The sequence below is a fragment of the Vigna angularis genome, chromosome 4 (genome assembly GCF_016808095.1).
Source record: "Vigna angularis cultivar LongXiaoDou No.4 chromosome 4, ASM1680809v1, whole genome shotgun sequence".
In the NCBI taxonomy this organism is placed as follows: domain Eukaryota; kingdom Viridiplantae; phylum Streptophyta; class Magnoliopsida; order Fabales; family Fabaceae; genus Vigna; species Vigna angularis.
Genome location: NC_068973.1, coordinates 9518777 through 9544228, shown reverse-complemented (window position 1 = coordinate 9544228; position 25452 = coordinate 9518777). Strand labels below are relative to the sequence as shown.

The following is a 25452-nucleotide window of genomic DNA, read 5'->3' as shown; positions in this document are numbered from 1 at the left end:
GAGACTGTGGTTACACTAAAGCTTGGTTTTTTTCCAACACAAATGAGTTTTAACCCTCTTCTATACGACATGTATAGGTATTAGATATAAAACGTATTGGATATCCAATAATATGTCTTATCTCAAAAAAGAAAATATAAGACATGAAAAGTTTATACTAATATAAAAAAGATTTTTGACGACAGTTAAAGAAGTATTTTTACTACGACTTTGAATTCATCATTGAATGGTTCGTTGTTAAAAGTTCGATCCAAACCACAAAGGTTATCATACCATCGTTATATTTTCAAATCATTATGAATTCTAAATATCATTGTTATAAAGTTAATTAAGAAGAGAAAAACCAAATTTATACCAAGATATATAATAATGGTTGTGATGTCAATCATCGTTAAAAAATAAATATGACGACAGATTGTACTAGGATTGTCATTATAAATGAGTTTTTTTTTTTTAAATATAAAATTTACAATTACATTATATCGCAATACTGTTAGAAATTTGCATAAACACAACAATTTTCAAACAGTTTAAATGATATAAACCTATAAAGGTTTTAATAATAACTATCTAATCTTCCACACCAAACATTATATAAAATAACTATAAACTAATTCTAACTTTCTACTACTCTAAATTTTTATACCTAACAAGAAAACACTTTGCACAAACTTTTTAAACATAAAATAATGCTTTTGAATCCATTGGAGATGTTCACTAACAAAATTATCTAAAAGTAAATTGAAATTAAAATTAGAATGAAATTATTTTATATGTTTAGTAATAGATGTATCATATTACCTTATTCTAACCACTTTGACTTTCATAATGTTGTCATGCATGACGTAATAGTTACAGTAATAATCATTAATTTGTTTATTACACTATGTCATAATAAAACTATTTAAATAAATTAAATGATAATATAAAAAGTAAATAAATGATATAATATTATAAATACTTTGAGAAAATTTTATGTGACTTGTTGAGTTATGATATTTGATTTATCATTTAATATGCTTTATCTATTAAAAGCACTAAATAATAATATTTAATATTAGAAAACATTACATTGTATCTTGAAAGTCAATGAAGTAATAAAATTTTCTTAAATTAGACTTATCTATCTATCATATTTTTTAAATGATTGGACTTTTTATATAAAAAACAAAATCATACAACAGCACAATATGGTATTGATATAACAAGTAATTGTCAATAACGATTACATTTAAAACCAGTTAAAACATCACTAGTGCAATCAGGATATATCGCCTCGGTCATTTTCACTTATACACACCGGTTCTACGACCGATGCATATTCAAACGAGGTAAAAAGAATGGATTTTTTGACTCGGTTCTGAACCGAATCAAAAGGTTTCAAATTCTGACTCGGTTCACAGACAACCGAGGCAGTAAATTTTTTAATTTTTTTATTCTCAACCGAGATCAGTGTTCTTACGTTTGTTTATTGTTTATATGGTTAAACTTCTTCCTCTTTTCTGCAATTTTTTTCATCCATGTCTTTGCACAAAATTACTTTGACAATAAACTCAGATGTCTAAGAATTTGACAATAAACTCAGATGTCTAAGAAGGAGAACAGGAAGCAGAGAGAGCAGACGGGAATCCAAACCAAAATCAGAGATCCAAACCAAAAACAAAAAATCAGAGATCCATTTCACCATCCACCTGCAAAGAAACAGAACCAAAAACCAAAAATCAAAAACCGCCATTGCAGCCGCCGTGGCGGGCTCCCGCCGCACCGTCGCGGGCTCTCGCCGCACCGTCGCGAGCTCCCTCGCCGTGCCGTCGAGATCTCTCTCGCCTCGCCGCGCCTTCGAGATCTCTCTCGCCTCGCCTCGCCGTCGAGATCTCTCTCGCCTCGTCGCGCAGTCGGAGCTCTCTCGCCTCGCCGCACCGTCGCGAGCCGTCTCGCCTGGCCGCACCGTCGCGAGATCTGTCCTCGTCGCACCGTCTCATCTCGTCACCGTCACCGCCTCGTCTCGTCAGATCTCGTCTCGTCTCGCCTCGCCTCGCCGCACTGTCGCTGCACCGTCGCCGCACCGTCCTGGGGATGCAGAGGGAGAAGTCATCTGGTGAGAGAATGATGGAGTTGAGGGAGAAGGGACTGGAGAATGGGAGGGGTTGCAAGAGAGGAGGGAGAGGAGGGAGGGGTTGCAGGAGAGGAGGGAGGGGATGAGGGAAAGTGAAACGTTAAATGAAAAATGGGAAATGAAACATTAAGGGTCTCTCGTCTCGCCTGGCACACTGAAAACCGAAAAGTTGCAACACGTTACGCCTCGGTTCTTTTATTAACCGAGGCCGTAACTGGAAAACGTGCAGTCCTTGTACCTCGGTCCTACATCAACCGAAGCAGTATCAGATCTTTATGCCTCGGTCCTTCATTAACCGGTGTCGTAAATTTTTTATGCCTCGGTTGTTTGTATACCCGAAGCATATAACTTCATTTTAATTTCCAAACTGCCACCGCGTCTTTAATGCTTTGGTTTTTATAAAACCGCGGCATATATCACGAGTTAAAAATGGATTTTTTTACTAGTGCATATTTAAAATGTAAAAAATATAACTTATGAAATAATAATAGACTTAGTTAATTATATATAAAACAATTTAAATTTATCTATATTAATGAGATATAACATTGTTAATGTACACTAGTATTTTTATAGAGTTTTATTGATTTAAAAGTATATATATAACTCAAATTTCAAACAGTAATTACATTATTTTTATTCTTTGTGTTACAGATAAATAGAGTAATATGTTTACGTTGTTGATTATATGATTTGAAATACTTTATCTAAATTTTGGAATTAGGTTCTGTAGACCGTCAATTCTAGATTGTGTTTATGTGCATCATGAAGAGTTTCATAACATTGTTATAATTCCTATAATAGATATTAACTAGTTTTCTCAAATAACACCATTTTTGTATTTTCTATTGTTTCGGTTAAATTGGTCTCAGGGTTGGTTGTCCTTCTTTATTCTGCTCTCTTTTAATTGTCTAATGCTCTCCGAAAACGTAATCTACTTCGATGGGTGGTTGACCTGGAAAAGATACTCCGACGCTCAAGTCAGATATCTTTCGTAAAGAGGTCTATATTTTATTATAATAGATTAAGATGTTTTTACCTGTACATTAACCCTACTTTTACCTGTACATTAACCCTATATAGGGGGCTTATGACAATCAAGCTCATTAATTAATTCATATTGGATATGGCAATAATGTCGTATATTCATATTTGATACGGCAATCAAACTATTAATATTTAATAATATACCTGCTAACTGCCCATAAAATACAATATATTTTCCACTGATATGGTCAACAAGTGTATTAATTAGTCATTAATGACATCCATCTTACTTGACTCACAATCATTGAATTATCAGTCGGTGTAGATGGTTATCTCCTAGGACGGTCGGCTACGCATGTATAGTACACCTATAATAACTATATTCCAAAATAACAACTTTGAACCTTTTTGGATGATTTGGCTACGTATAACAATAACATACTACTCTTTTCCTACAAAACCTATTTAGAGATACTTTATTTGTATAAATAATTTGGAATATTTTAAAAAAAAATTGTTGTTCAATATAAAATTTTAAAACTTTAGTAAATTAATTTTAATTATTTAAAAGATAAATAATTTCGAATTTTATTTATAAAAGGTAATGACTTGAAAATTTAAATATTTTATCGTTTTCTAAATTTATATTTACTCACTAGTGCAGAAATCACTTTAGACGTTCGTTATTTTGGACTTTTTATGTCTGACCCATACCCGACGTCTATATGGGTGACGTTGATGGGACGTTTGACTGTACAGGTCGGACGTCTAAAACCCTGGAACGAGTTTGGCCTTTGTAATTCATTGGACGTCTCTGTATACACTGACAGACGTCTATAGACGTCTGATGTGGCATTAACAGACATCTAGTGGGTATTTTTTTTTTAAATTGATTTATTTTTGCGATAAAACTACACCTGAAAAGCAGAAAATTGTCCCAGAATATTATAATATAATATATAAACTCGTTTGAAGTTAACAAAGTACTAAAAAACAATCCAAAACCTAAACTATCAAAAGTTAAAGTTAAACTAAATGTAAATATGTTCAACAACAATAAAAATCTTCCTATCTAAGTCTATCTTTGCAAAAGATAAGTTGTCCACTCTTGTCTCATCTTCTTAATTGCGTCCTTTGGTATAGCATATGTACTCTTGAAGTGCTGCAAAATGAAGAAAGATGCATTATGTACCTAAAACAACAAAGTTAAGTTGTTAGAAACTAAGAATCTAAATAAGTTAAGCATCATTACCTCATTCCAGTTATTTGTAATGACAACTCGAATGATGGTCTTAATCCAAGACATGACATAGTAGCCACATTCCCATGAATATAGCTGCTTGTTACACTAAAATGACAAACTAAATAGTCAAGCATTTAGATCATTCAATAACTAGTAAAGTAATTTAGAACTATAAATGACTTACAACCTTTGGATACAAGACGGATACTAGCTGACCTCGGTTTTTACTCATTACTCTATTTACATTGAAAACACAAGGTAATATTAATATAACTATATTTATGATAAAAATTGAAGATCAAAATGAATTTGAAACATAAAAAGAGAAACACTTAACCTTGAAGCATGTTTCTCAAGTCATTTTTCATCTTCCTGTGCAGTGAACAAAACCATACAATTTTACATTGTTTGGGAATGATGAGCATCAGCTGCTAGTGAGACCTATCATGATTCATAAATAGTTAGTAAACTAATTAAGAAAACTTTAATGAAATTTTACATAAAGCAACCCGTACCCATCAATGTATGGCACAAAGTATATGTCTCTGTTTGACTCAGTCATCCATGTTTCCAAATACTTTTATTTGCTCTCAATTGTGTTACCAGAAGGTTGGATGGTCTGAGATTCAACAAATTCGTACATGGAAGACTGACCTTGGTCCACAATGACTATGTCCATGTACCTAAAATAACAAAGTTAAGTTGTTAGAAACTAAGAATGTAAATAAGTTTAATATACTTCGAGTCCCATTGGACATAAACTTTTCTTGGCCTCCTAATGACGAATAAGTAGAGTATTATTTTCTGGAAGCATCTTCTTCAACAGCTCCAACAACTCTGTGAAACTTTTATCAGTCCATCTATTCCTTGCTTTTACACTAAACAACTTCAAAGTTGCAGACAGACGTGTAAAGTTGGGGTATCCTGGAAACAACGGTTGCTCTGAATCATGTTTAAGAGAATCATACAAATTAGTTCTTCCAAAATTATCTTCACCAACATCACGTATCATGTCCTCTAAATGATCACTCATCCATTCTTCCACATAATTTGTTCCTCGTGACGTGGTAGGCTGGTCCAGTACTTCTTAATGCCAAGTCCAAACAATATAAGTTCTTATTATGTCGAACATGAATAGATGGTCACGCATATTGCCTAACTCTTGGAGTGTTTGACTAAGACAACGAACACAAGGACACAAATATGTCCCGTTCATAGACTTAGCATTTTGTTCAACATATTGCAAGAACTCCGAAACACCCTTCTCATATTCTTCAATGATGTGACATTCATTCATCCAGCTTCGATCCATACTATGTTCGTAATATACTTAATCAGTTTCAATTTTTTAACTCTCACAAGGTTAGGCCCTATCCATTCAGAAAAATTATTTTTCATAATTTGCTAAGACACATGCAAAGAAGTCTATATCATAAATTTGATAAGATTTCGACAGCATTTCGCATTGGTCTCCGATATACACGAAATGAGAGTAGTCAAGGATGACCACAATCAAATATGCATCCAGAGAACAACACAAATACTGAACCGAAATTTTATCAATCTTATCCATAAACTCCAACGTACACATGTTATAGCAAATTATGAAAAATAATTTTCTCAAACTGTCCAATCGGACAATTCAAAATTTAATACAAACGATTAAAAGATTAATAGTTTGTGTTAAATTTCAAACGGGAACTAAGTTTCACTCAATTAAATACTAATAATCTAACATACCAATCATAACAACACAACAAAACTTTATCACATGCATATTCAAAAGCCAATAACATGCATACGCAAAAGCCAATAACATGCATACACAAAAGTCAATAACATGTATATATCCAATAGTCAACAACATGCAAATCCAAAAGCCAACAACATGCAAATTTGAAAGTTAATAACATGCATATTCAAAAGTTAATAACATGCATATCCAAATGCCAAAAACATGCATACCGAAAAGCCAATAACATGCATAGATAAAAACTTTTAAACAAGAATGCTAACCTTCTTAACCGATTACAAATGTAGTGGAGGAATTGGAGGAGTGGAAAACACAAAAAAACGTTGCCAAAAAACGCAAGAAATCGCCACCCAAGGAAATGAGCAAAACTGCACCAAAACACAGCGAAAGCTCATTTTAATCGGTTCAAATGGAAGATAATCTATCAAAGACTAATTTAATCGGAGTAAAAGTAAATTTAAACGGTCCAAAAGAGAAAAAACGAACCTAAAAATGCAAAGCCGCGAGAGAAAACGCGAGGAGGAAGATGATGAATAGTGCGCGTAACTGCCCCGAGTTCACGCAAAGTGTAATAAAACAACCTTAGACGTCGAGGCCCTCGCCCATCGGACGTCTATAGAGACATCAGACGTCCGACATAGGGGCTCGGACGTCTATGTGTATTTAAGAAATTAATTTTGGCGGAGGCTATCCACGTCAGATATATGGGGCCCGGACGTGTATAGAGACATCAGACATCCGACATAGGGGCCCGGACGTCTAAAGCAATAGAACATGGCACCTTTTCACCTACTTGTCAGGTCATTAGTCGTCTGACATAAGGGTCCGAACGTCTATAGCAATGGAACAGGACACCTTTTCACCTACCTGCTAAGTCATTAGGCGTCCGACATAGGGGCCAGAACGTCTACACTGCGAAATAAAATGACTTTTGGTATTCTTTGCCACCATGAGACGTCGGGGTCTTTCCAGTCGGACGTCTAAGAGCTGTAAAAAATTATTTTCTACCACATTTTGGCGTCCGACTGGGAGGAGCTGGCGTTTTCGTCAGTATAGACGTCGGAGACCACCCCCATCAGACGTCTACAACATTAACTTATTTACCGAAGTGCCACCGATCATTTTTTACGTTGGATATTCGAGAGTCGGACGTCTAATAGGTGACGTTATAAACCTTTTTCTGCACTAGTGACTTTTATATTATCTCTTTGATTCTATCATAGTAGAAATATTATTAATTCAAGTGAAATGGTAATAAACTCAATATCTTTCCTTGTCATTGCCAAAATTATATTTTGTTAATACAAGTTAATATTGTAATCCTATTTTAATTAGTTAGAAATCTTTTTATCAATATTAATAATGCTTTTAGTTAAAGTTAAATACTATTTATTCAATTAAAATCAACATATATTATTTTTAATTTATGTTAATCAAAATCGTCTTCAACCAATGTTTATTATAATTAGAGATCGAATTAACTCAATCTAACTCATTTATTAACGAGTTCGAAAAATTTAAATCTTGTCAAATCTATCATGGTTGATGAGTTAAACCGGTTGACTTACTTAATTACAAAAAAAAAATTAATTTAAAAAAAATTACAACTTTTTTCTAATTGAAATCTAAATAAAGTTCAATCTAGATACAATCGAAAATGACGTTAAACTTCAAATACAATCTAAAATCATAAAAATAATACAATTCAAATACATTTAGATGTAAAAAAATATTTAAGATTTTCGTTTTTTTAGTATAATTTAATATTTATAATTTATGGGTAAGTTTGTGAGTTTACTATGAATTTAATTCAAGTGAGACGAGTTTAATTCAAGTGAGTCATATTCTTAATCAACTATATTGTTTTTTATTCGTAACAAAATTTGTAGTTTTGTTTAAAAGTTTGAATCATGATGAATTGGATTGGCTAATGAGTTTTAATCCGAGTTCTAATTATAAAGGCGTCAACTTTAAGAGCAGTGAAGGACCAGCAGAATCTGCTACAAATTTAGAAGATTGGATGAAATTTTCACAAAGACTTTCTATAAGAGAAAAAAAATAGTAATCTAGAAAACTTATATAAAAGAACTCCTATAAATTAATTTACTTGCATTATTTTCTATCCTAAAGAAACTTGTTGAAGCCAACTTAAAAACAACAACAAAACATTCATATCCACGATTAATGGTTTGAAGACGGGGCAATAGCAGGTGATGGTGAAGGAGGATTTGTTTGGTCAGCACGCATAAACCCAAATTTCTTGATCAGCTCATTCGCAATTAGCTCATTGGCTCTGTCTGAGGGATGGTACTCATCCCAGAAAACGTACTTGCTTCTGTCTTTGCACAGTTTTGATGCAGGAATACACGTAAGAGCTGGTCGAATGTTCCCGAAGGAGCAACAGGGTGAGTCTGAGTTTTGGAATCCTACATTCAAAACGTCATTAAAAAGAAATGAACAATAATGTATCAAATTCCTTTCAACATTTATGTTTAATGATCTATGTCTCAGGTATTTGTACTTACCAAATTTGTTTGGGTTGCTAATAACATCATTAACAACATCATATGCATCTCCAAATCTGTAGCTTGAATTGGGAAGTTGCTTTTGCAACTCATCTATTAACTTGCTTCCAGCTTGGTTAAACCTGATAGCCAACTTGTTTGTTCTGTCTTGACAGTCTCCAGATGTGCTAAGCACTCTTTGAAGGGGAATGCAGCCCATTGGGCCCAGCCCAAACACCATTAACTGCCTGGCTCCAAGTCCATGAAGCAGCTGAATAATAAAATGTCAATTGAAAATTTTTTAGAAGCTAAAATCAAGCATAAAAAACAACACACGTAAGGTGTATGAAATACGAACTGAGACAGCATAATTCTGTAGTTTCCAACTACCTTCTACTAGCAGATCAGATAGAATATGTTAAATATGTTGTTAATATGTGTTAGAGTGGATTAATAAATAAACCTTCAATTGTTCTCTAAGAGTTCCCATCAAGTAGTTCACAAATGTTTCGTCATTGTATGTCCATGAATCACTGTAAACAGGCATCAAATAGTTGTTGATGAAGTCATTGCTGCCTAAAGCAACAACATAACGAGCTTCCTGGAAAAACTTTTCTGCCTCATCTTTTCCAACTCTGCTTCTGATCAGTTCCTGTGTCCCCTGAAACAGCTCAATTTGTTTGTACAGAGAGAACCTTTGAATCTGCAAGAGGAATGGTTTTTCATTCAAACTGTGTCATGGATTTGTTCCTCAGAAGTAGGTAAATTTAAGTGAATGATCTCAATTCTTATTGAATGTTCTAACACGTTTATGCATTGTGTAGTATAACTCATATTATCAGTGCCTTCTTATGCTCATATGCTCAAATAGTTATCATGAAAGTTTACACTAAGCAACTTACAAAATAACTGCCAGTTTCATTCAATATGCCGCCACCACCAGAAGCATAATTCACCCCATTTTCCAATATAACATCTTCAGTTAAAGAAGGATCAAGAAATGCTGGGGGCCTAGGAAGTCCCATGTTGTCACCTGAACATATGAATATCATTACAGAGTGAAACAACACAAAAACATGCTTTGTGTTTCTATATAACAGAACAAACCTTAATTTCACATATATTAACAAATTGTTCAACCTGGTATCAAAAACCTTTGACAAACCACATAAAGTTATATGTATGACTATTATAAAACATTAAGTGAAAGATACTTGTTATAGGATCTACATATAAGAAGTGAAAGATTTACCTATTATATCTGCAACCGTGCGACCATTGGAGAACCTACCATTAGGTAGTCCGTTGCCGAAATCAATACCATACCATGGTAAACTTGCCTGAGCAAGGCTTTTAGAAAGGTATTTGTTATTTCCAACATCTGAGAGGGAGTCTCCAAAAATGAACTGCACAACCTTGCATTGGCACCCTTCAAGTTTTATTCCAAAAATGATACCTATTATAACAAATAGAGAGAGATGGAACTTCATGTTTGAGTATCAAGTGATAATCTCTTCAGGTTAAGTCACACCTCCCTTGTAGCTTGAAGCACTTTAGTTGGTTTTATATCATTATAGTTATGAATTTTTGAAGTGTAGAATGTGAGATTGTGCTTAAGTTTGGTAGCAATGTTAACGGAGTGAAGTAGATCGTTTGATGGACCAACTATTACTGATTCAAACCTACTGCAACTACCCATTCTGAAGTCATGTTTTTAGTTATTTTGGGGTGATCAAACCATGATTTGGTGAATGTTTCAACTTGAAATCCATTGGTGTGGAACTCTCGCAGAATGCAGTTTAAGCGTGTTTGAGAATGATGAATTTCTGAGACGGGTGATTCTTATTGGTCGAATCTTCAAGGAACATATATGAAATTATTCTAGTGAATTGTTGTGGTAAGTACACCTAACTATGATTGCTTGCTCAAATTGTGTTTCACTTCAGTCATCATAAACAAATATTTCATTTTTTTATAAATTATTTCCACCCTCTTTTTTTCTTAGTATCTACTTTTCATCTTTTCTATCAGATTTTATATCATAATTGTAACACCGAATAAGCATCAATATAATTATAATCTACAACATAAGTTCAACTATAAAAGTAGATATCTAAAAAATAGGCTTACAAAAATATATTTATTTTAAAAAATAATACATTCAACAAATATTAATAGGAAAACATAATACTCTCCTAAAAATAAAAGTAAATAAAATTAGTAAAGTATGAGTATTATAAGATTTGAAACAGAAAAATTTATCTCCTAAAAATGATATAAAACATTAAAATTAATGTAATATAACTATTACATGATAAATCAACTAAAAAGAAGTTATCATTGTGGCTCTGCCTCCTTTTGTGCAGCTATTCAATTGATTTAAAATCCGATCTCCAAGTTAAATTTTGTATTTTCTCTCAAATTGGTTCAGTTGGACCAGTTTCTTTGGATAGGCAGAGGTAAAACAATGTCCATGGTGATTCCTTACCTAGGTCTTCCTACTTTTTTTCCTAAACTATTTTATTTTGTTATTCTTTCACTCAATGCTTGAATTCCTAAACTAGTTCTTTTGTCTCCATTTAGTATTGATTAATTGTTATAATTTTTGGGTAACTTACACAATAATTTATGTTTATGTTTCCTTATTCATAAGGGATTTAACTTTGACATTATAGATATGGATCTTAATCTTATTTTTATTTAATTTATTTTAATTTTATTATGATCGATAAATTATAAGATATACAGAAACGTGAAACATTAAAAACATATTATTACTCTATTTACATAGTAGTTTCTTAAGATTTTTTTAGTTAATCGAAATGTAGTTTATGAAGCTCTTTGGGTATCTAAAAGCTTAGAACATATCTGACTTCAACTCACTTTTCCCTAAATCTCTCTAGTTAGTATGTCCAAAGTTATTACGTATTAAAGAAAACGTTTTTAATTTTATTCATATATAGAAAATAATATGAATATAGTGACGTAAAAAATACCTTTAATAATAATGATGGTTTCATACACCATGTTCCAAAATATAATTTAATGATTTATTGGTTACCAATATCAAAGGGATTCATTCATAAGGGAAAACATATAGGCATGCAATCAACCTCACATCAATGCACTAGACATAAATAATAGAAAAGTTTAAATAAAAAAACTTAACTGAGATTGAGTATCTAATCAATAAAATGAAATCATTACATGGCAACGCAAGAGTCTCTGGGGATTTTAATTACAGTATGATCATTGAAACAACATTTAAAAGTTTTAAACTATGGTTACAATGGCTACAGTCACATCACAAATCAATCGTTAATGCTTTAAAATGGTCATAACAGCTGCGTCAAGGCAACTGAAGAATAGCTACAGTTCTTTAAAAACACTGCAATGTTTATTCCTCGTCTTCAAAATAAGATAGGATATATGTTATACGAAATAATAGGTTTAGAGTAAAAAATATTGAAAACATTATATTTCTTTTCTGTTTCAGTCACCTTACTTCCGGATCTCTTTTAATGGAGAAAAACTCTGAACATAGAAATTTGATCGTACTGGACGCACGTAATACTAAAATACTCAGCAATGAAAGCTGGCTGAAATAAAAACAGAAAGAAAAGAAAGGACAGAAAAATAAACAGCATGAATAGTCACAGCATACATATATATTCTTTATTTACTATCTTGAAACCTTCAACTTACCAGAGTAGAAGGAGGAACCAAAGTTATAGTTGTTTTATAGTTTATATATATATATATATATATATATATATATATATATATATGTGGCTGATGACAATTTTATTCACCCCTTTTGTCAATACTTGTGGCATAGGGCATCAAGGGAAGATTGGATTCCATGAAAGTCATGGTCATGAGTTTCCTCTTCTTGTAGTTAGCCTTGAAACAAGCTTGTCTAAGCCTTCTTGTTTTATCTTCAAGTTCCAAATCTGGTTTTTCCTCCACCATGCTCTTTTCTTTCTCCAACATATCAATGGCAGTCCTTATTTTTTCATCATTTTCAGGCCCCTCGGCCTGTACTTGCTCCTGCATCACCCACCCAATTCACTATAATAATAATAATAGTAGTAATGAACAAGTATAAATCATCTTTTGCAAAAAAATAGCCACTGGAAATGCAGTTTAAAACATTGAACTTATTGGCAATTCAAAGAGTGAGATCTTACTTGCATGTTCTTTATAAGGGTTTGCAGACTCATTAGCTTCCTATGTGGCCACCTTTGAATACCTAATTCTCTGCACCTTTTCTTCAAGTGTGTGAGACCAACGTTAAGCTCTTTAGCAGCCTGTGATATAGGCATGTAGAAGTACTGAGAAACGGTTTTCCTTGACAGAATTCTCGCACTGCTACTAATTCTCTCTTCTCTGTGTTGTTTTCCCTTCACTTCTTCCATCGTCTCATTCACACTTCCACCATCGTTGCTTGATGAAAACGCAGGTTTATGATCTGAAACGTCAACTTCGTTCCACGCAGAAAGCACGTTTTTAACATCACTGAAGTCATAGTCTGCACCAGCAACTCAGAAGATATAATAAATCAAAACAAGAACATGAACAATGGATGGTTGCATACACATTGAAAAAACTGATACTAATACTTACAACCTTGAAAACTTAGTGGGGTTGGTTCAAGCGGCAAAGTTTCGTATAAAATGTCATGGGGATAATAACACTTCATGAATGGGACAACATCAAAATAGCTATCTTGCAGAGGAAATTCATAGGGCCAATGAAACCCATCACTGGCATTACCTCTGCAGAAATTAAAGATGCTAACATGGTAACTTTTTCTTACATGGAAACTCAAAAGTGTAGAGAAATAAAGTAAGGGAAAGCAGACAAGTTTCTTAACCTGAAATAATCATAAGAAAATTGGCACGTTGGTGCGAATGAGTTTTCATCAATTTGATAATTAGAATTCCAAAACGTGAGTTGCTGATTCTCCATATGTCTTCGTTGACACCATAGTATACTGTGGAATGAGCAGAGAAATCGGCAATATATATTGGAATTTTAATGATAATGATGAATGAATGAAAGTAGTGTGGTAATTAATTTTATAGAAGAATGTGCGGCCGAATGATTTATTGTTTAACGTGTGCGATAGTACGAGTTACAAGATGAATTCAATTACCAAGATATACCTGGTTATTAATTCTGCATAATCTTAAATATATTATATATTGTAAATTTATCACCGTTCGTATAAACATGATTTTTCTATGGCCGTTTGATCCGACTTAATTAAATTTAATTAACTTAATTACATTAAAGTAGCATTCAATGTTATTAAAACAGTGAGTAAATTATCTTTAAATTCACTTTTTGTATTTTTTATAAAATTCTTAAAATAACTATCAAGAGATAAGGCAGTTATTTCGTTCATAAAATAAAGTAGTTCTTATAATAGTTAACTTATGATATTTCTTTAAATAATGATAGTAATAAGAGAATAAATTACAAATATATTCCTTTGAAAATTTATCATATTACAGCTATATCCTACTTTTTTTACTATTACAATTATCTCTCTTATTAGTTGTTATTAGGGAGTGCAAGTGTAATATTTTTAAAATTTAACAGGTGCAAATGTAATTAAAAAAAAAGGTAACAAAGTAAGGTTTTATAAAGAAAATATTTGGGTAAGTTTTAAAACAATAATAAGAGCCTTAGTATAGTTTAAGAAAAAATGTGGAAGGTATGTAATATTTGCGTGAAGTTGGAAGAGAGAGGGCATTATGGTGAAGATTTGAGAAGATAAGTATCGGATTGGTTTAGATAGATTGAAGTTTAAGTTTTTCTGATATTTGAATCTTCCAAAAACTCTATGCTAAAGATTATCAAATGTTTTCCAGTGAAAAATAAAAGTTTATTTTACATCGATAAATAAAATTGATTTTGGTGCAACCATTGTAGACAAAATCCTAGTGACAGATTTTAATAAGTGTGGATAAATATTAAATCATCAATGGTAGAACTAATCGATGTAAATTTTACACAGACAACCATATTACATTGGTTCATTGTGTTTTCTAATTGGCTTTCCACATTGTTTGTAAGCAATTGATATTATCCTTTTAAAACCCATGTCAATCCTCAAATGCACACCTTTCTTTTCTTTTCCTTGTTTCCAAAAACCTTCATTTTCGTGTTTTCACTCTATGAACTCTTCCATTTTCATTCAATTTGAAGCTTTTCTATGCCAATAACTCCTCCTCCATGTCTTATAATTATAACTTGGTATTATAAAAATATAATCAAATTGTTAAGTCTTAAACTTGAAAGATTACTAACTAATTAATAAATATCAATTTATAAATTATATTATGGATATTAGAATTAAGGTCCAAAAAATAAAGGAATTGCTTAGGATCTTCTAAGAGAAAGCTCTTTAAAAAAATAGTATTAATATATCTCTGTTAAATTAATTGTAAAATTATGTTTGAGAATAAAATTTAATTAAAATATTATGAGTGATTATTAAAATATTAATTAGCTAACAAATCTTGATCAATTGTGTGATTGATCTTCACAATATTTTTTTTTAATTATTTTATTAATAATTAATTTCAAAATAAATTGTGCAGATTCATGAAAAAATTGAAATTTGGAAATTAAATTTAAGCATTTACTGAAGAAGAGAAAGAGTTCAACCTATTATAAGTGTATGATGGAGTTTATTTTCTTAACAACTAGAACTAAGATTTATTGTTTTAACTTATTGTTTTGTATATACTTATCTTTAATAGTGTTTTATATATTATAATTTTTTGATTTCATATAAAAATACATAGATAAGTATATGGATTGGCAAAAAAATAAAATAATAGACAAATATGTTCAAGAACAAATAAATAGAGATAGAGAATAATGAAGAATGTTGAGAATGAAATTGTAAAATCTCTCTGAGAATCATTAAGAATTGATTACTTTTTTAATATTATAGATAAAGCAATTACTACGCTTGAAAGTAGATGTTTTGGGTGTGGAGTTTGTGGTCACAATCAAAACATTCTCCGTCACACTTTTCTCCAAAACTGCTAATGTCGTTTTAGCTAATGTTGCTTTCACAATCCAGATGACAAAGTTCACCAAAGTCCTTTGACAATGCTCCTTTGTCAGACTGTATAGGGTTATATGCCAAAACTACTCTATTGGGATATATACCAAAACTACTCTGATTATTGTATTATCACCGGGAAGTCCTAAATTTGTAATATACGCATATCATCTATCTTCTTACTTTAGACTCGGTTTCGAGATGAAACTATAATTAACATAGACTTAATCATGGTTTGGTAAACATATTTTATCTGCAAACTTTATTATTAATGACATTTAAGGTGTTTAAATGTTTTTTGTCGTAATCGTTTAATCATTTTAATGTTTTTTATCGTAACCGTTCAGTCATCTCTAAAATTTGGCCAAACCATTAGTTAATCGAGCTCTGGTGGATATTTCTCTATCTTGGACCATCCCGTTAATAATTGACCAGGCGGTCATACAATAAAGTAGATTTGACAATATAAAATATTTAAAGATATTTTATTTATTTAGTGTAAAAAAATTAAAGTCATAGACTATATATTTTTAAATGAAAAATGCTTAAACCTTAGAAAATCTTTGAAACATGATTGTTCGTTGGATTAAATTTATTTTCATAATTAAATATCTTAAAGGAAAATATAGAAATGAAAAATGATAATAAAAACTTATTTAAGATCATGTCTCAACAAAAGTTACACAAATTAACCTTATCATCTATTGAAAAATAAATATTAAATGAAATTAATTATGAAAATTTCGATAGATAATTTTACATTATAAAAAAATTGAAAAATAAAATTTAAATAAAATTCTAATACAATTTAACATAAATTATTTTATTAATAAATAAAAATATCTAATTCTTAAATTTGTTTTAACCATCCTAAATTTTGGAGGGCTTTCTGTCACCTAGTTAAATAATAAAAAATTAGGTTATATAGGATGTACATACTGTATAAAAATTATGTTAGAAACAAATAGGAGTAGAATACATACTTGATGAATGAAATCTCTTTCATTGTGATGATTGTTCAAAAACTTCCGAAACAAATGTGACAAATCATTGATGCTGTACATCTTTAGATGGCCACATTTATGAATTATCCGTAATCCTCCAAAATTAATGCCGATTAAGGTTGAGCAAAAATAACTTATCTATATTGCACTATAGTTAATTATATTATATTATACTAAAAAAATTGATTTATTTTTACTAAAAGTTCAGTATACTATTTATGGTTTAGTTTTTAAAAACTGAACTTATAACATTTTCGGTTCAGTTAATTGCGAGAACTGTATCTACTCTTTCTTCTTCTCTAGTTCATATTCAGTCTTGCCAAGAAAACGTTATTTAATAATAAAATATTAATAAAAGAAACTGTTCACATAAAAAATTAATAATGAATTTTTTAAGACAAAATTTTTTTATCACAAATTTTTATATTTTTTTTATCAAAAAACATATATTACTTTTTAAATAATATTATTTTAAGAAATAAAAGTAAAATATATTTTTTTTAAATTTAATTTTATTAAATGATTAAGTAATAGAAATCATAAAAGAAAAAAACACTATATAAAAAAAATAATACTTTAAATATATTATATTCTTTAACATATTATAAAATATGTAAAAATATGTTACAAAACTTTTAATGATATTAAAATGTGTGTAAGCGCACACACTAAAATAATTATTTATTTTAAAAATCAACTAACTTTAAAATAAATATCAATATTATTATTTTTAAATGATAGTATTTTACATACTAAAACTAAAATATATTTTTTAACGTTAAATTTTATTAAATGACTATATAATGAAATATCATAAAAAAATAGTAATATAAAAAAAATAATTAATATTATAGAAATATCAAATGACAAAAAAATTAACAAACGTTCTAGTATCATCTTTTATTATATTATAATAATTAATAAATATTAGTTTAATTTTTACATAATAAAATATAAATAATAAATAATTCATTAATAAAACAATTTTATGAGGCAACAAAATAAATATAAATAAAAAATTATTTTAAAATAAAATAAGTAGATAAAAAGATAAAATAAATTATATACACATATAAAACAAAAAAATATAAATAAAAAATTAAAAAAAATATATGTAAAAGTAAAATAATATTCATGACAAAATAAATATAAATAAATAAATAAATAAAAAATAAAATAAAATAATTTTCATACACATACAATAATAAAAGAAATATAAATAAAATATAAAATAATAATATCAAATAATTAAAATATTAATTTGTAAAACACTTATGAATAAAATAAAATAAATATTAAAATAAATTTTTAGTTTTTTTTTATATTATTGTAAATAATAGATTTCTAAAAAACTTCCATCTAGAATCAAATAAACCAATTCTTCAAAAATATTTAAAGAAAAAAATGTTAAATAAAAAATATTTATAAAATTATAATATTTTTTAAGTAAAATTTAAATATTTTTTATTTAATGGACCCATCGGTTAAAAACTTCAAGAACATGCATTGTTATATGGGTTAAATATGTTTTTCGTCCCTTAAGTATCACACGATTTTGGTTTTAGTCCCTACTCGAAACTTTTATGGTTTTTAGTCCTTTTAGTTTTGAAACTATTATAATTAGTCCTTAAAATTAAACGACGTTAAATTTTTGTATGAGGTGGCTAACAGTGAGCCAGGTGTGTGTCACGTTTGGGGTTTAGTTTCACACCCACCACTGTTCCCTCTCTGAGTCTCCATTTTCATCCAAGCCAACAACTGCATTGACAACTGCAGAAGCAGTGGTTTCACCAAGACCAAACCTAACAGTGGTCGTCACCAAAAGTGGAATCAGAGACCCTTTTTTATATCCATATTCTCCACCATCCAACAAAAACCCAGATTCAAAATCTGCTCTTTCCTTCAAACACACCCCCAACCCTACCTGTACAACTTTTGCAAACCCGACAATGAAAATTGAAATGAAGTATAAAAATAAATTTAAAAAAATAAAAAAAGGAAAGAAAATCCTAACATTAAGGGAGATGATTAAGCGTTGAATAGCGAAATTCCTAACCATCTTGAATAAGGGAGATTTTTTTTTTTCAATTGGGGAAAAGTAGTTTTAGTCGAAGATTCCCGGCTCCATGTCTGTGAACGCGGCAGAGGCCTCAATGGATAGGTTGACACCGTCGTGCTCCCCAAACTCGTGACGCGTGAGGGCCAATGCAGTGGTCGGACCCATGTCGCGTGTCGCGTTCTTCCTCTTGGCACGGCCGTCCGAAACTACATCGTTGGTGTCGCAACGCTTCCTATTGGCCACCACGTTTTCAGCCATGATAATCGGAAACGAACGGGGAAAGAGATAGAGATAAATTAGATTGGGGAAAAGATAGATAGCAGAGAGGACAGGACTTCCCCTCTATTTATTTCTTCCCTGATATTCCTCCTTCACCTTCCTTCGCATTTGCTGAACCTGGACCCCATATTTGTTTGGGAGCAGCAGTGCCAAAGATTTCAAGTCAGAACCAGAGGGGAGTATTCCTGTGAAATGGTCATTCTTGCCATTGAATATAATAAAGCTGGCAAGTGTGGATCCAACCAATTAAGCGCATCCTGCAAATATCAAAAAGTACAATAAATAAAAAAGAAAACCAACGTGGCAGATAGGGGAGAGGACAGCTTGGATAAAACGTGGTCTCGCCGTTTGCCACATCTACTAAAAGTTAACGCCGTCCAATTTTAAGGACTAATAGTAAGAGTTTCAAAACTATGAGGATTAAAAACCATCAAAGTTTCGAGTAGGAACTAAAACCAAAATCGTGTGATACTTAAAGGACGAAAAACATATTTAACCCTTGTTATATTCTCAATTTCAATTAAAAAGTTACTTTAATAATTTATTTAATATAATTACCGCGTTGTTTCAGGTATCAAACGGCTACCATTTAAAAAAATTAAATAATTAATCTTTTTGTAATAAACTTTTATAATTACAGTTGTATGTGTTTGTGGCGGTTCAAGAAAGTGGAAAAGTTTGAAGAAAAGTGTTTAATAAAAACTAGGACAGTGTTAAAATTAGTACAATTCAATTTAAAATTAATATAGTTAGTAGTTCAGTTTAGTTTATATTGTAGTTTAGTACAATTTACTATAGTTCAATTTAGTCCAGTTTAATAAAACAAAAAACAGTTCAGTTCAGTTTGTTTGAAATGTTTTATAGTTCAGTTTAGACAAATTAGTTTAGTTCAGTAAAGATTTTAGTAGTGCAGTGCAGTTCAGTTCTATTTGCTCATAATCATTGTGATTTTTCTTCTTCCACTACTAACACACTAAATAAGACTATAATTGGATCTATAGCCATCAATAAGATTATGGTTTCAAAAGTTATGATTTGCCACGGTAAGTCGTCACTATGTACTATATTAATCAAGTTTATGACTGTCTATTTTCTCAATTTTTGTATTTATTTCTTAAATATGAACAACATCAATATCTTATTCAATATAGTTTGTTTTATATCCAAAGTAACATTATTTCAATATAGTTTATTTAAAATTATTTGATGTATATGCTTAAATTTAGTTTTTTTTAATGTTGTTATTTACCTTTTTAATATGTTATTTAATATATTTTTATTTAAATATGATTTATTGTATGTTTAAATTTAGTTTGTTTAAAATTGTTCTCATTAAGTGAACCTTAGTTTCTCATTTGAAATTCAATACAAAACTTATGTACTACATCATTCTTTTTTTTTTTTAAGAATATATTTCTTAAATTAATATAAGAGGACACATACTAATAACTTTTATGTATTGAATATTGAATTGTCCAATTGAACACTTTAAGAAGATTAATTACTTTTTAATAGTTTATTATTACATATATATTTCAATATACATATATTAAATTTCATGATTTTTTGTTAACTACATTTTATATTGATCTTCATGTGCATGTCTAATTATGGTTGATAACTACTTTCATTTTGTGTAACACCAATGCAAATTGCTGGAAAAAAATTGTGAAATTTAAGAAATGTTGTTTAAAATTGGTATGTACCAATGAACTAAACAAAATTGAATCTTATTAATTGAGATAGGATCGCATCTTGAATACAAAAGTGAAATGATAATTCATTAAACTATTTTTACAATTTCATTACATATACATGTGGATCGAATTTGGATTAATTTATCACTCGGTGTTTAATATAATAAAGGAGTAGAAGAATTTATATAATTTGTGCAACATAACGAGAATAGAAGTGGCGATGAAGTCAAGTTTAGATGTTTTTGTGTCAACAGTTCGAATAAAGAAAGGTTGTATGCAACCGAAATTAGGAAATATCTTATGTGTGATGTTTTCCTTCAAAGTTAACTTGGGCATGACACAACAAATTAATAGACTTCTTAATTGTCCATCAAATTGATGATGTTGTCCATTCCACCATAAAAGAGCGATTAAAGGAAGACGAATTAGAATATATGATTCATAATGTTAGCTTGGAAGTTTTTACTCAAACTAATGTGTAGACCTCGTTGTATGTAATTCAACTAAGTTTAAACGGTTATTAATAATCTCAAGGTTGATGAATTTGAAAGTGACCAATGGATGAATCCATAAGAGTTTTGGTAAAATTCTTTGTCTAATGAGTATAAAATGATACATTCATGTTCTAATGATTACATATTACACAAAAAAAAATGTTGAGAACACGTCCAAAGTGTGGGTTATCATGGAACAAGTAAAAAGACAATAATAAAGATAGTAGTCAAGAGATAGAAAATGATGTCTGTTTATGAAAGTTGTTTGATAGCGTTTATTTGCAAATCAAAAAGACACTAAAATCCTTATATGACATGTAAATGAAAGAAGATGTGGTGAACTGTTTTGTCATTCAACTAATTCAATTCCATGAAAAAACATTGATCATGAATTCCTTCAGTTTGGTCAAAAATATAAAAATATTTAGTTTTATTTAACTATGAATAAAGGAATTCATTTGGTAATTTAAGTATGTTGTTGAACTATTATATTGTTTATTTACATTTATCTCCTGAATTATGGATAAATAAATAAATACATAATGTTGTCTATAATAAAATCTAGTACAAGACAATCCAAAAATAACATAAATGTACATCTGGACCTAATATTTTCAATTCTATTATTAAACTTGGCAATAAAAATAATACACTTATTTGATAAAAAGAACTTACCTACCAAACCATCCATCAATAAAAGCCATCCATCAATAAAAGATTGTGATAAATACCCTCTCTTTGATGTTAACTTTACTCATGGACAAAGCAACACTTATATAATAAAAGAATTAAACATTAAAAAAATTTCCCTTTATCAAGTGCACATATGTTCAAACATGAATCGTCGAATGCGTTCATTAATAATAAATTTGGCCAATAATGCACACATGTATTATTTATTGTACCAACAAACTTCATGTAATTTGTTAATGGTGTTTCAGTACTCAGATCAACAAGTAATAAAATATAAAATTAACTTAATTTAAGTAATGTCAAAACATATAAATTGAAAAAAAGTCTTCTTATTATAAAGTTATTATTATATATATTTTGGTAATCTTATCTCTTCAGATAAAATAATCTTATATGGTGACTTGATCATCATATCTTATTTATATGAATTCTAAGACAGGTAAACAAAATGTTCATTTTTATATCCCAAAACATAGCTTCCAAAAGAGAATAGAGTTTAAAATGGGATGTAACTAATGTCAATTTAGTCAACTTTATAATGACATAAGAGATTAAAAATTATTTTAATAACTTAAAAATCATAAATGTATATATTTTTTTTTATTATGTATAATATTTGTGTCGATTTAGTGGATGTTAAATATAAAAAAAATATCATAAAAATGTACTATTTCCCAAGTGGTTAATTGGTGACTCTAGAGTATATTGAATGTTATTTTATAAAGATATATTATTTCAAGAAATAGAAATGCAAGATTGTTGTGTGATGTTTTCATAATTTGTAGCCAAGATTGAATAATTGTAGGAATCATGCATGCCTGATTGTAGGTTACGTACATTTAAGGTTTGAGAAGTAGCATAATCTTTACATGATCAATTTCAATATCACCACTTTCAAGCCATAAATTTCCGTTTTGGTAATGAGCAGCCTTGCCTCTAGAAAATTGGAAATTATTTTTCTTTGCTATTCTTTGTTATATCTCTTTCCAGTCGCCATAGAAACATACTCCTTACATAATGAGTACATTTTTAAACAAATTGTAACTCATGCCTACTCAAAGCATGAAAATAAAGAGATAGAGAAGTTGTTAGTCCATTATATAATTGTAAAAAATGCATCTTTTATCTATAAGATTTAACTATTCAAACCATGACTTTCTATTTGTCTTTGAAACCTTCAAATTATAACCGGATTACTGTGCATATGTCTAAAGATATGACTTGGATGAATGGAGAAATGTTCTGAACATTGCAAATAAACTATTAGATATTGTTCTAAACTTTTGAACCCATCAGAAAAAAAAACACAGATCTTGTAAAAACTAATTTATTTAAGACTATTAAATAAAATAAGACTGAATATTTAAAATTAATAGAAATGTTGTCATCATTGAACATAATAATATAAACTCCTTAAAAATGATATGAACCAGATAATTTAAGTTCTTCTAAAACATCCTTATTGAAATGGTACCTGGTTCAACCCACGTTCAAGTCAAAATCCGTCTCCAATGACATTATAAAATATACTTTTCCTTGTCAGTCAAACCAAACTAGACATTCAGTTCTATTTTGGTTCTATACATAACCAAGATAAGTTCTCATATGGCTCAAAAAGCTTCATAACTAAGTGTAACATCAAAATCTGAATTACAAGAAACACGAAAATGCGCGGGCCAAGCATACAAAAAAAAAACATCATATTCAATGTCTCCACTTTCCTCCTCACCCATGACCACCTCTTCCACCACGTCCGCCTCTTCCACCACGCCCACCTCTTCCACCACGCCCACCTCTTCCACCTCGCCAACCTCTGCCACCCTTTCCTCCCCCACCACCATTACCACCAAATTCCTTATTCGCGTCAGATTTCAAATGCATCCCATCTGGTAAGGGAAGAATGTGATCCACACACTTCCTGAAGCTAAAATCATCAACAGAGTCATCTTCCCTGATGAGGAAAAAGCACCTACTTTGGTAGGTAGGATGCTTGCGAACTTGAAAAGCGCGAACCCCTCCACCCATCTTTTTGTCAGGCTCTGCATGGCCGTTCTTAAGCAACTCCAACAACATTGCATGTTCATACTGTCATACAACACAAATCAATACGTATTCACAGTAAGTAAATTCTGATTGCAGTTATTGCAACACCAAGACAAACAGGCTGCAGAAAAATGAGAAGATAGTAAGGTAGAACTGTGTCAAATCTCATTTAACCATTGAAGGAATTTTGCAATTAACAATAAGTTTTGTTACACGGTTCAATACTTCAACCGGAGCAACCGAATATGCAGCAAAAGAGTGTCATAAAATACTTTGGTGGCGCTGAAAAGTGATTAAAAACCACAAATTAAAACAACTAATCTTAATGCAGCTTTGAAAGCCTTTGCAATAAAACTACATTATTGATAGCAATGTGTACATAATTTGCACTTAAGAGGGCGTGCACATGTCCTGCACCCAACAAGAAGGCACCATCAAAGTTATAAACTTAAATGAAATCACAATCATAGAAAATAAAATGTCAATCAATACACGTGAGATAAGGGATTTATGAAATTATAACAAAAATCAAATATCAATCATCCCCAGATAAGGGATTCATGAAACCATAATCATAAAAAACCAAATATCAATATTTCCGGCGTAAGATAAGTGATTTATGAAATCATAATCAAAACAAAGTATCAATAATTCCCAAATGAGATGAGAGGTTTGTGGATTTATAATAAAAAAAAATCAAATGTCAACCATTCGCACTCACAATGAGATCAAGGGGTTATGAAATCACAATCATAGAAAATGAAACACCAACAATCGAGACGAGTTAGTAGAAACTAGGTAGGCTACGAAAGGGAAATCAGAAATTCAATTAGTTGCATTCTTTGCACTCAAGGGACACAAAAGCATCTAATAGACATAAAAAATTTCAAAAAAAAAAGGAGAAAAAAAAGGACATTGGTTATTAAAAATACCTTGTTAATATTGATATATTGAGGCCAGTGATGAAGTATGTTGAAGAAGTAATGGTACATCTCCGTGGAAGAACCGAAGCTCTTGTATCCCAACTTCACAGAAACACTTGCGGCATCCTCTTCTTTTCCTTCTGCTTCTGCTTCGGCCATTTTATCTTCCTCTGTTTCCTTTCCTTTTCCTTCCTGATCATTGCTATTCTCCAGTCGTTGCTCCTCTACAGACTTTTCCTCGTCCACCTTCTGCTTCTTCGAAACGTCGTCCGCCAGGGGCTCCTCATCCTCCCTGGCACGCTTCTGGTTAGTCTCGCCACCGTTTTCGCCGGCTTTCTCGACGTCCATGTCTACGGCGGAAACGGCGTTGGGATCGGCGACTTCGGGTGCTGCCCCTTCTGCCATGAGGGAGGTTTTTGAGTGAATTCTAAAACCCTAGAAGATAGTTAGCAGTGAGTCAGTTATGACTCCGTATTTATAAGGGATTGAATTTGGAGGTTAACAAGTGTGGAAAGGGTACATGACCCGGGAGTGCTAGTCGTGCTCCTTTCTAATCCTCTCACTTTAGACTAA

At 30.7% G+C, this 25452-nt stretch overlaps 3 protein-coding genes across 3 annotated transcripts; all 3 read right to left on the bottom strand.

The window, feature by feature from the left end:
• Window positions 1–8142: 8142 nt before the first annotated feature.
• LOC108331311 (GDSL esterase/lipase At1g74460) lies at window positions 8143–10127 on the bottom strand. Its single transcript, XM_017565966.2, has 5 exons — window positions 9856–10127; window positions 9506–9636; window positions 9067–9306; window positions 8625–8874; window positions 8143–8525 (listed from the first exon to the last, which is right to left on the bottom strand). Exons 1-5 carry the CDS (start codon window positions 10091–10093, stop codon window positions 8281–8283), a joined length of 1104 nt encoding a protein of 367 aa, XP_017421455.1. The 5' UTR covers window positions 10094–10127; the 3' UTR covers window positions 8143–8280.
• A 2280-nt stretch (window positions 10128–12407) lies between these two features.
• LOC128196191 (protein RKD1-like) lies at window positions 12408–13574 on the bottom strand. The gene is made up of 4 exons (XM_052876423.1): window positions 13480–13574; window positions 13233–13381; window positions 12794–13134; window positions 12408–12653 (listed from the first exon to the last, which is right to left on the bottom strand). Exons 1-4 carry the CDS (start codon window positions 13572–13574, stop codon window positions 12408–12410), a joined length of 831 nt encoding a protein of 276 aa, XP_052732383.1.
• Window positions 13575–23402: 9828 nt separating this feature from the next.
• LOC108330766 (protein EMBRYO DEFECTIVE 514) lies at window positions 23403–25367 on the bottom strand. The gene is made up of 2 exons (XM_017565309.2): window positions 24889–25367; window positions 23403–23998 (listed from the first exon to the last, which is right to left on the bottom strand). The coding sequence occupies exons 1-2, from the start codon at window positions 25282–25284 to the stop codon at window positions 23639–23641; spliced, it is 756 nt and encodes a 251-aa protein (XP_017420798.1). The 5' UTR covers window positions 25285–25367; the 3' UTR covers window positions 23403–23638.
• Window positions 25368–25452: the final 85 nt, after the last annotated feature.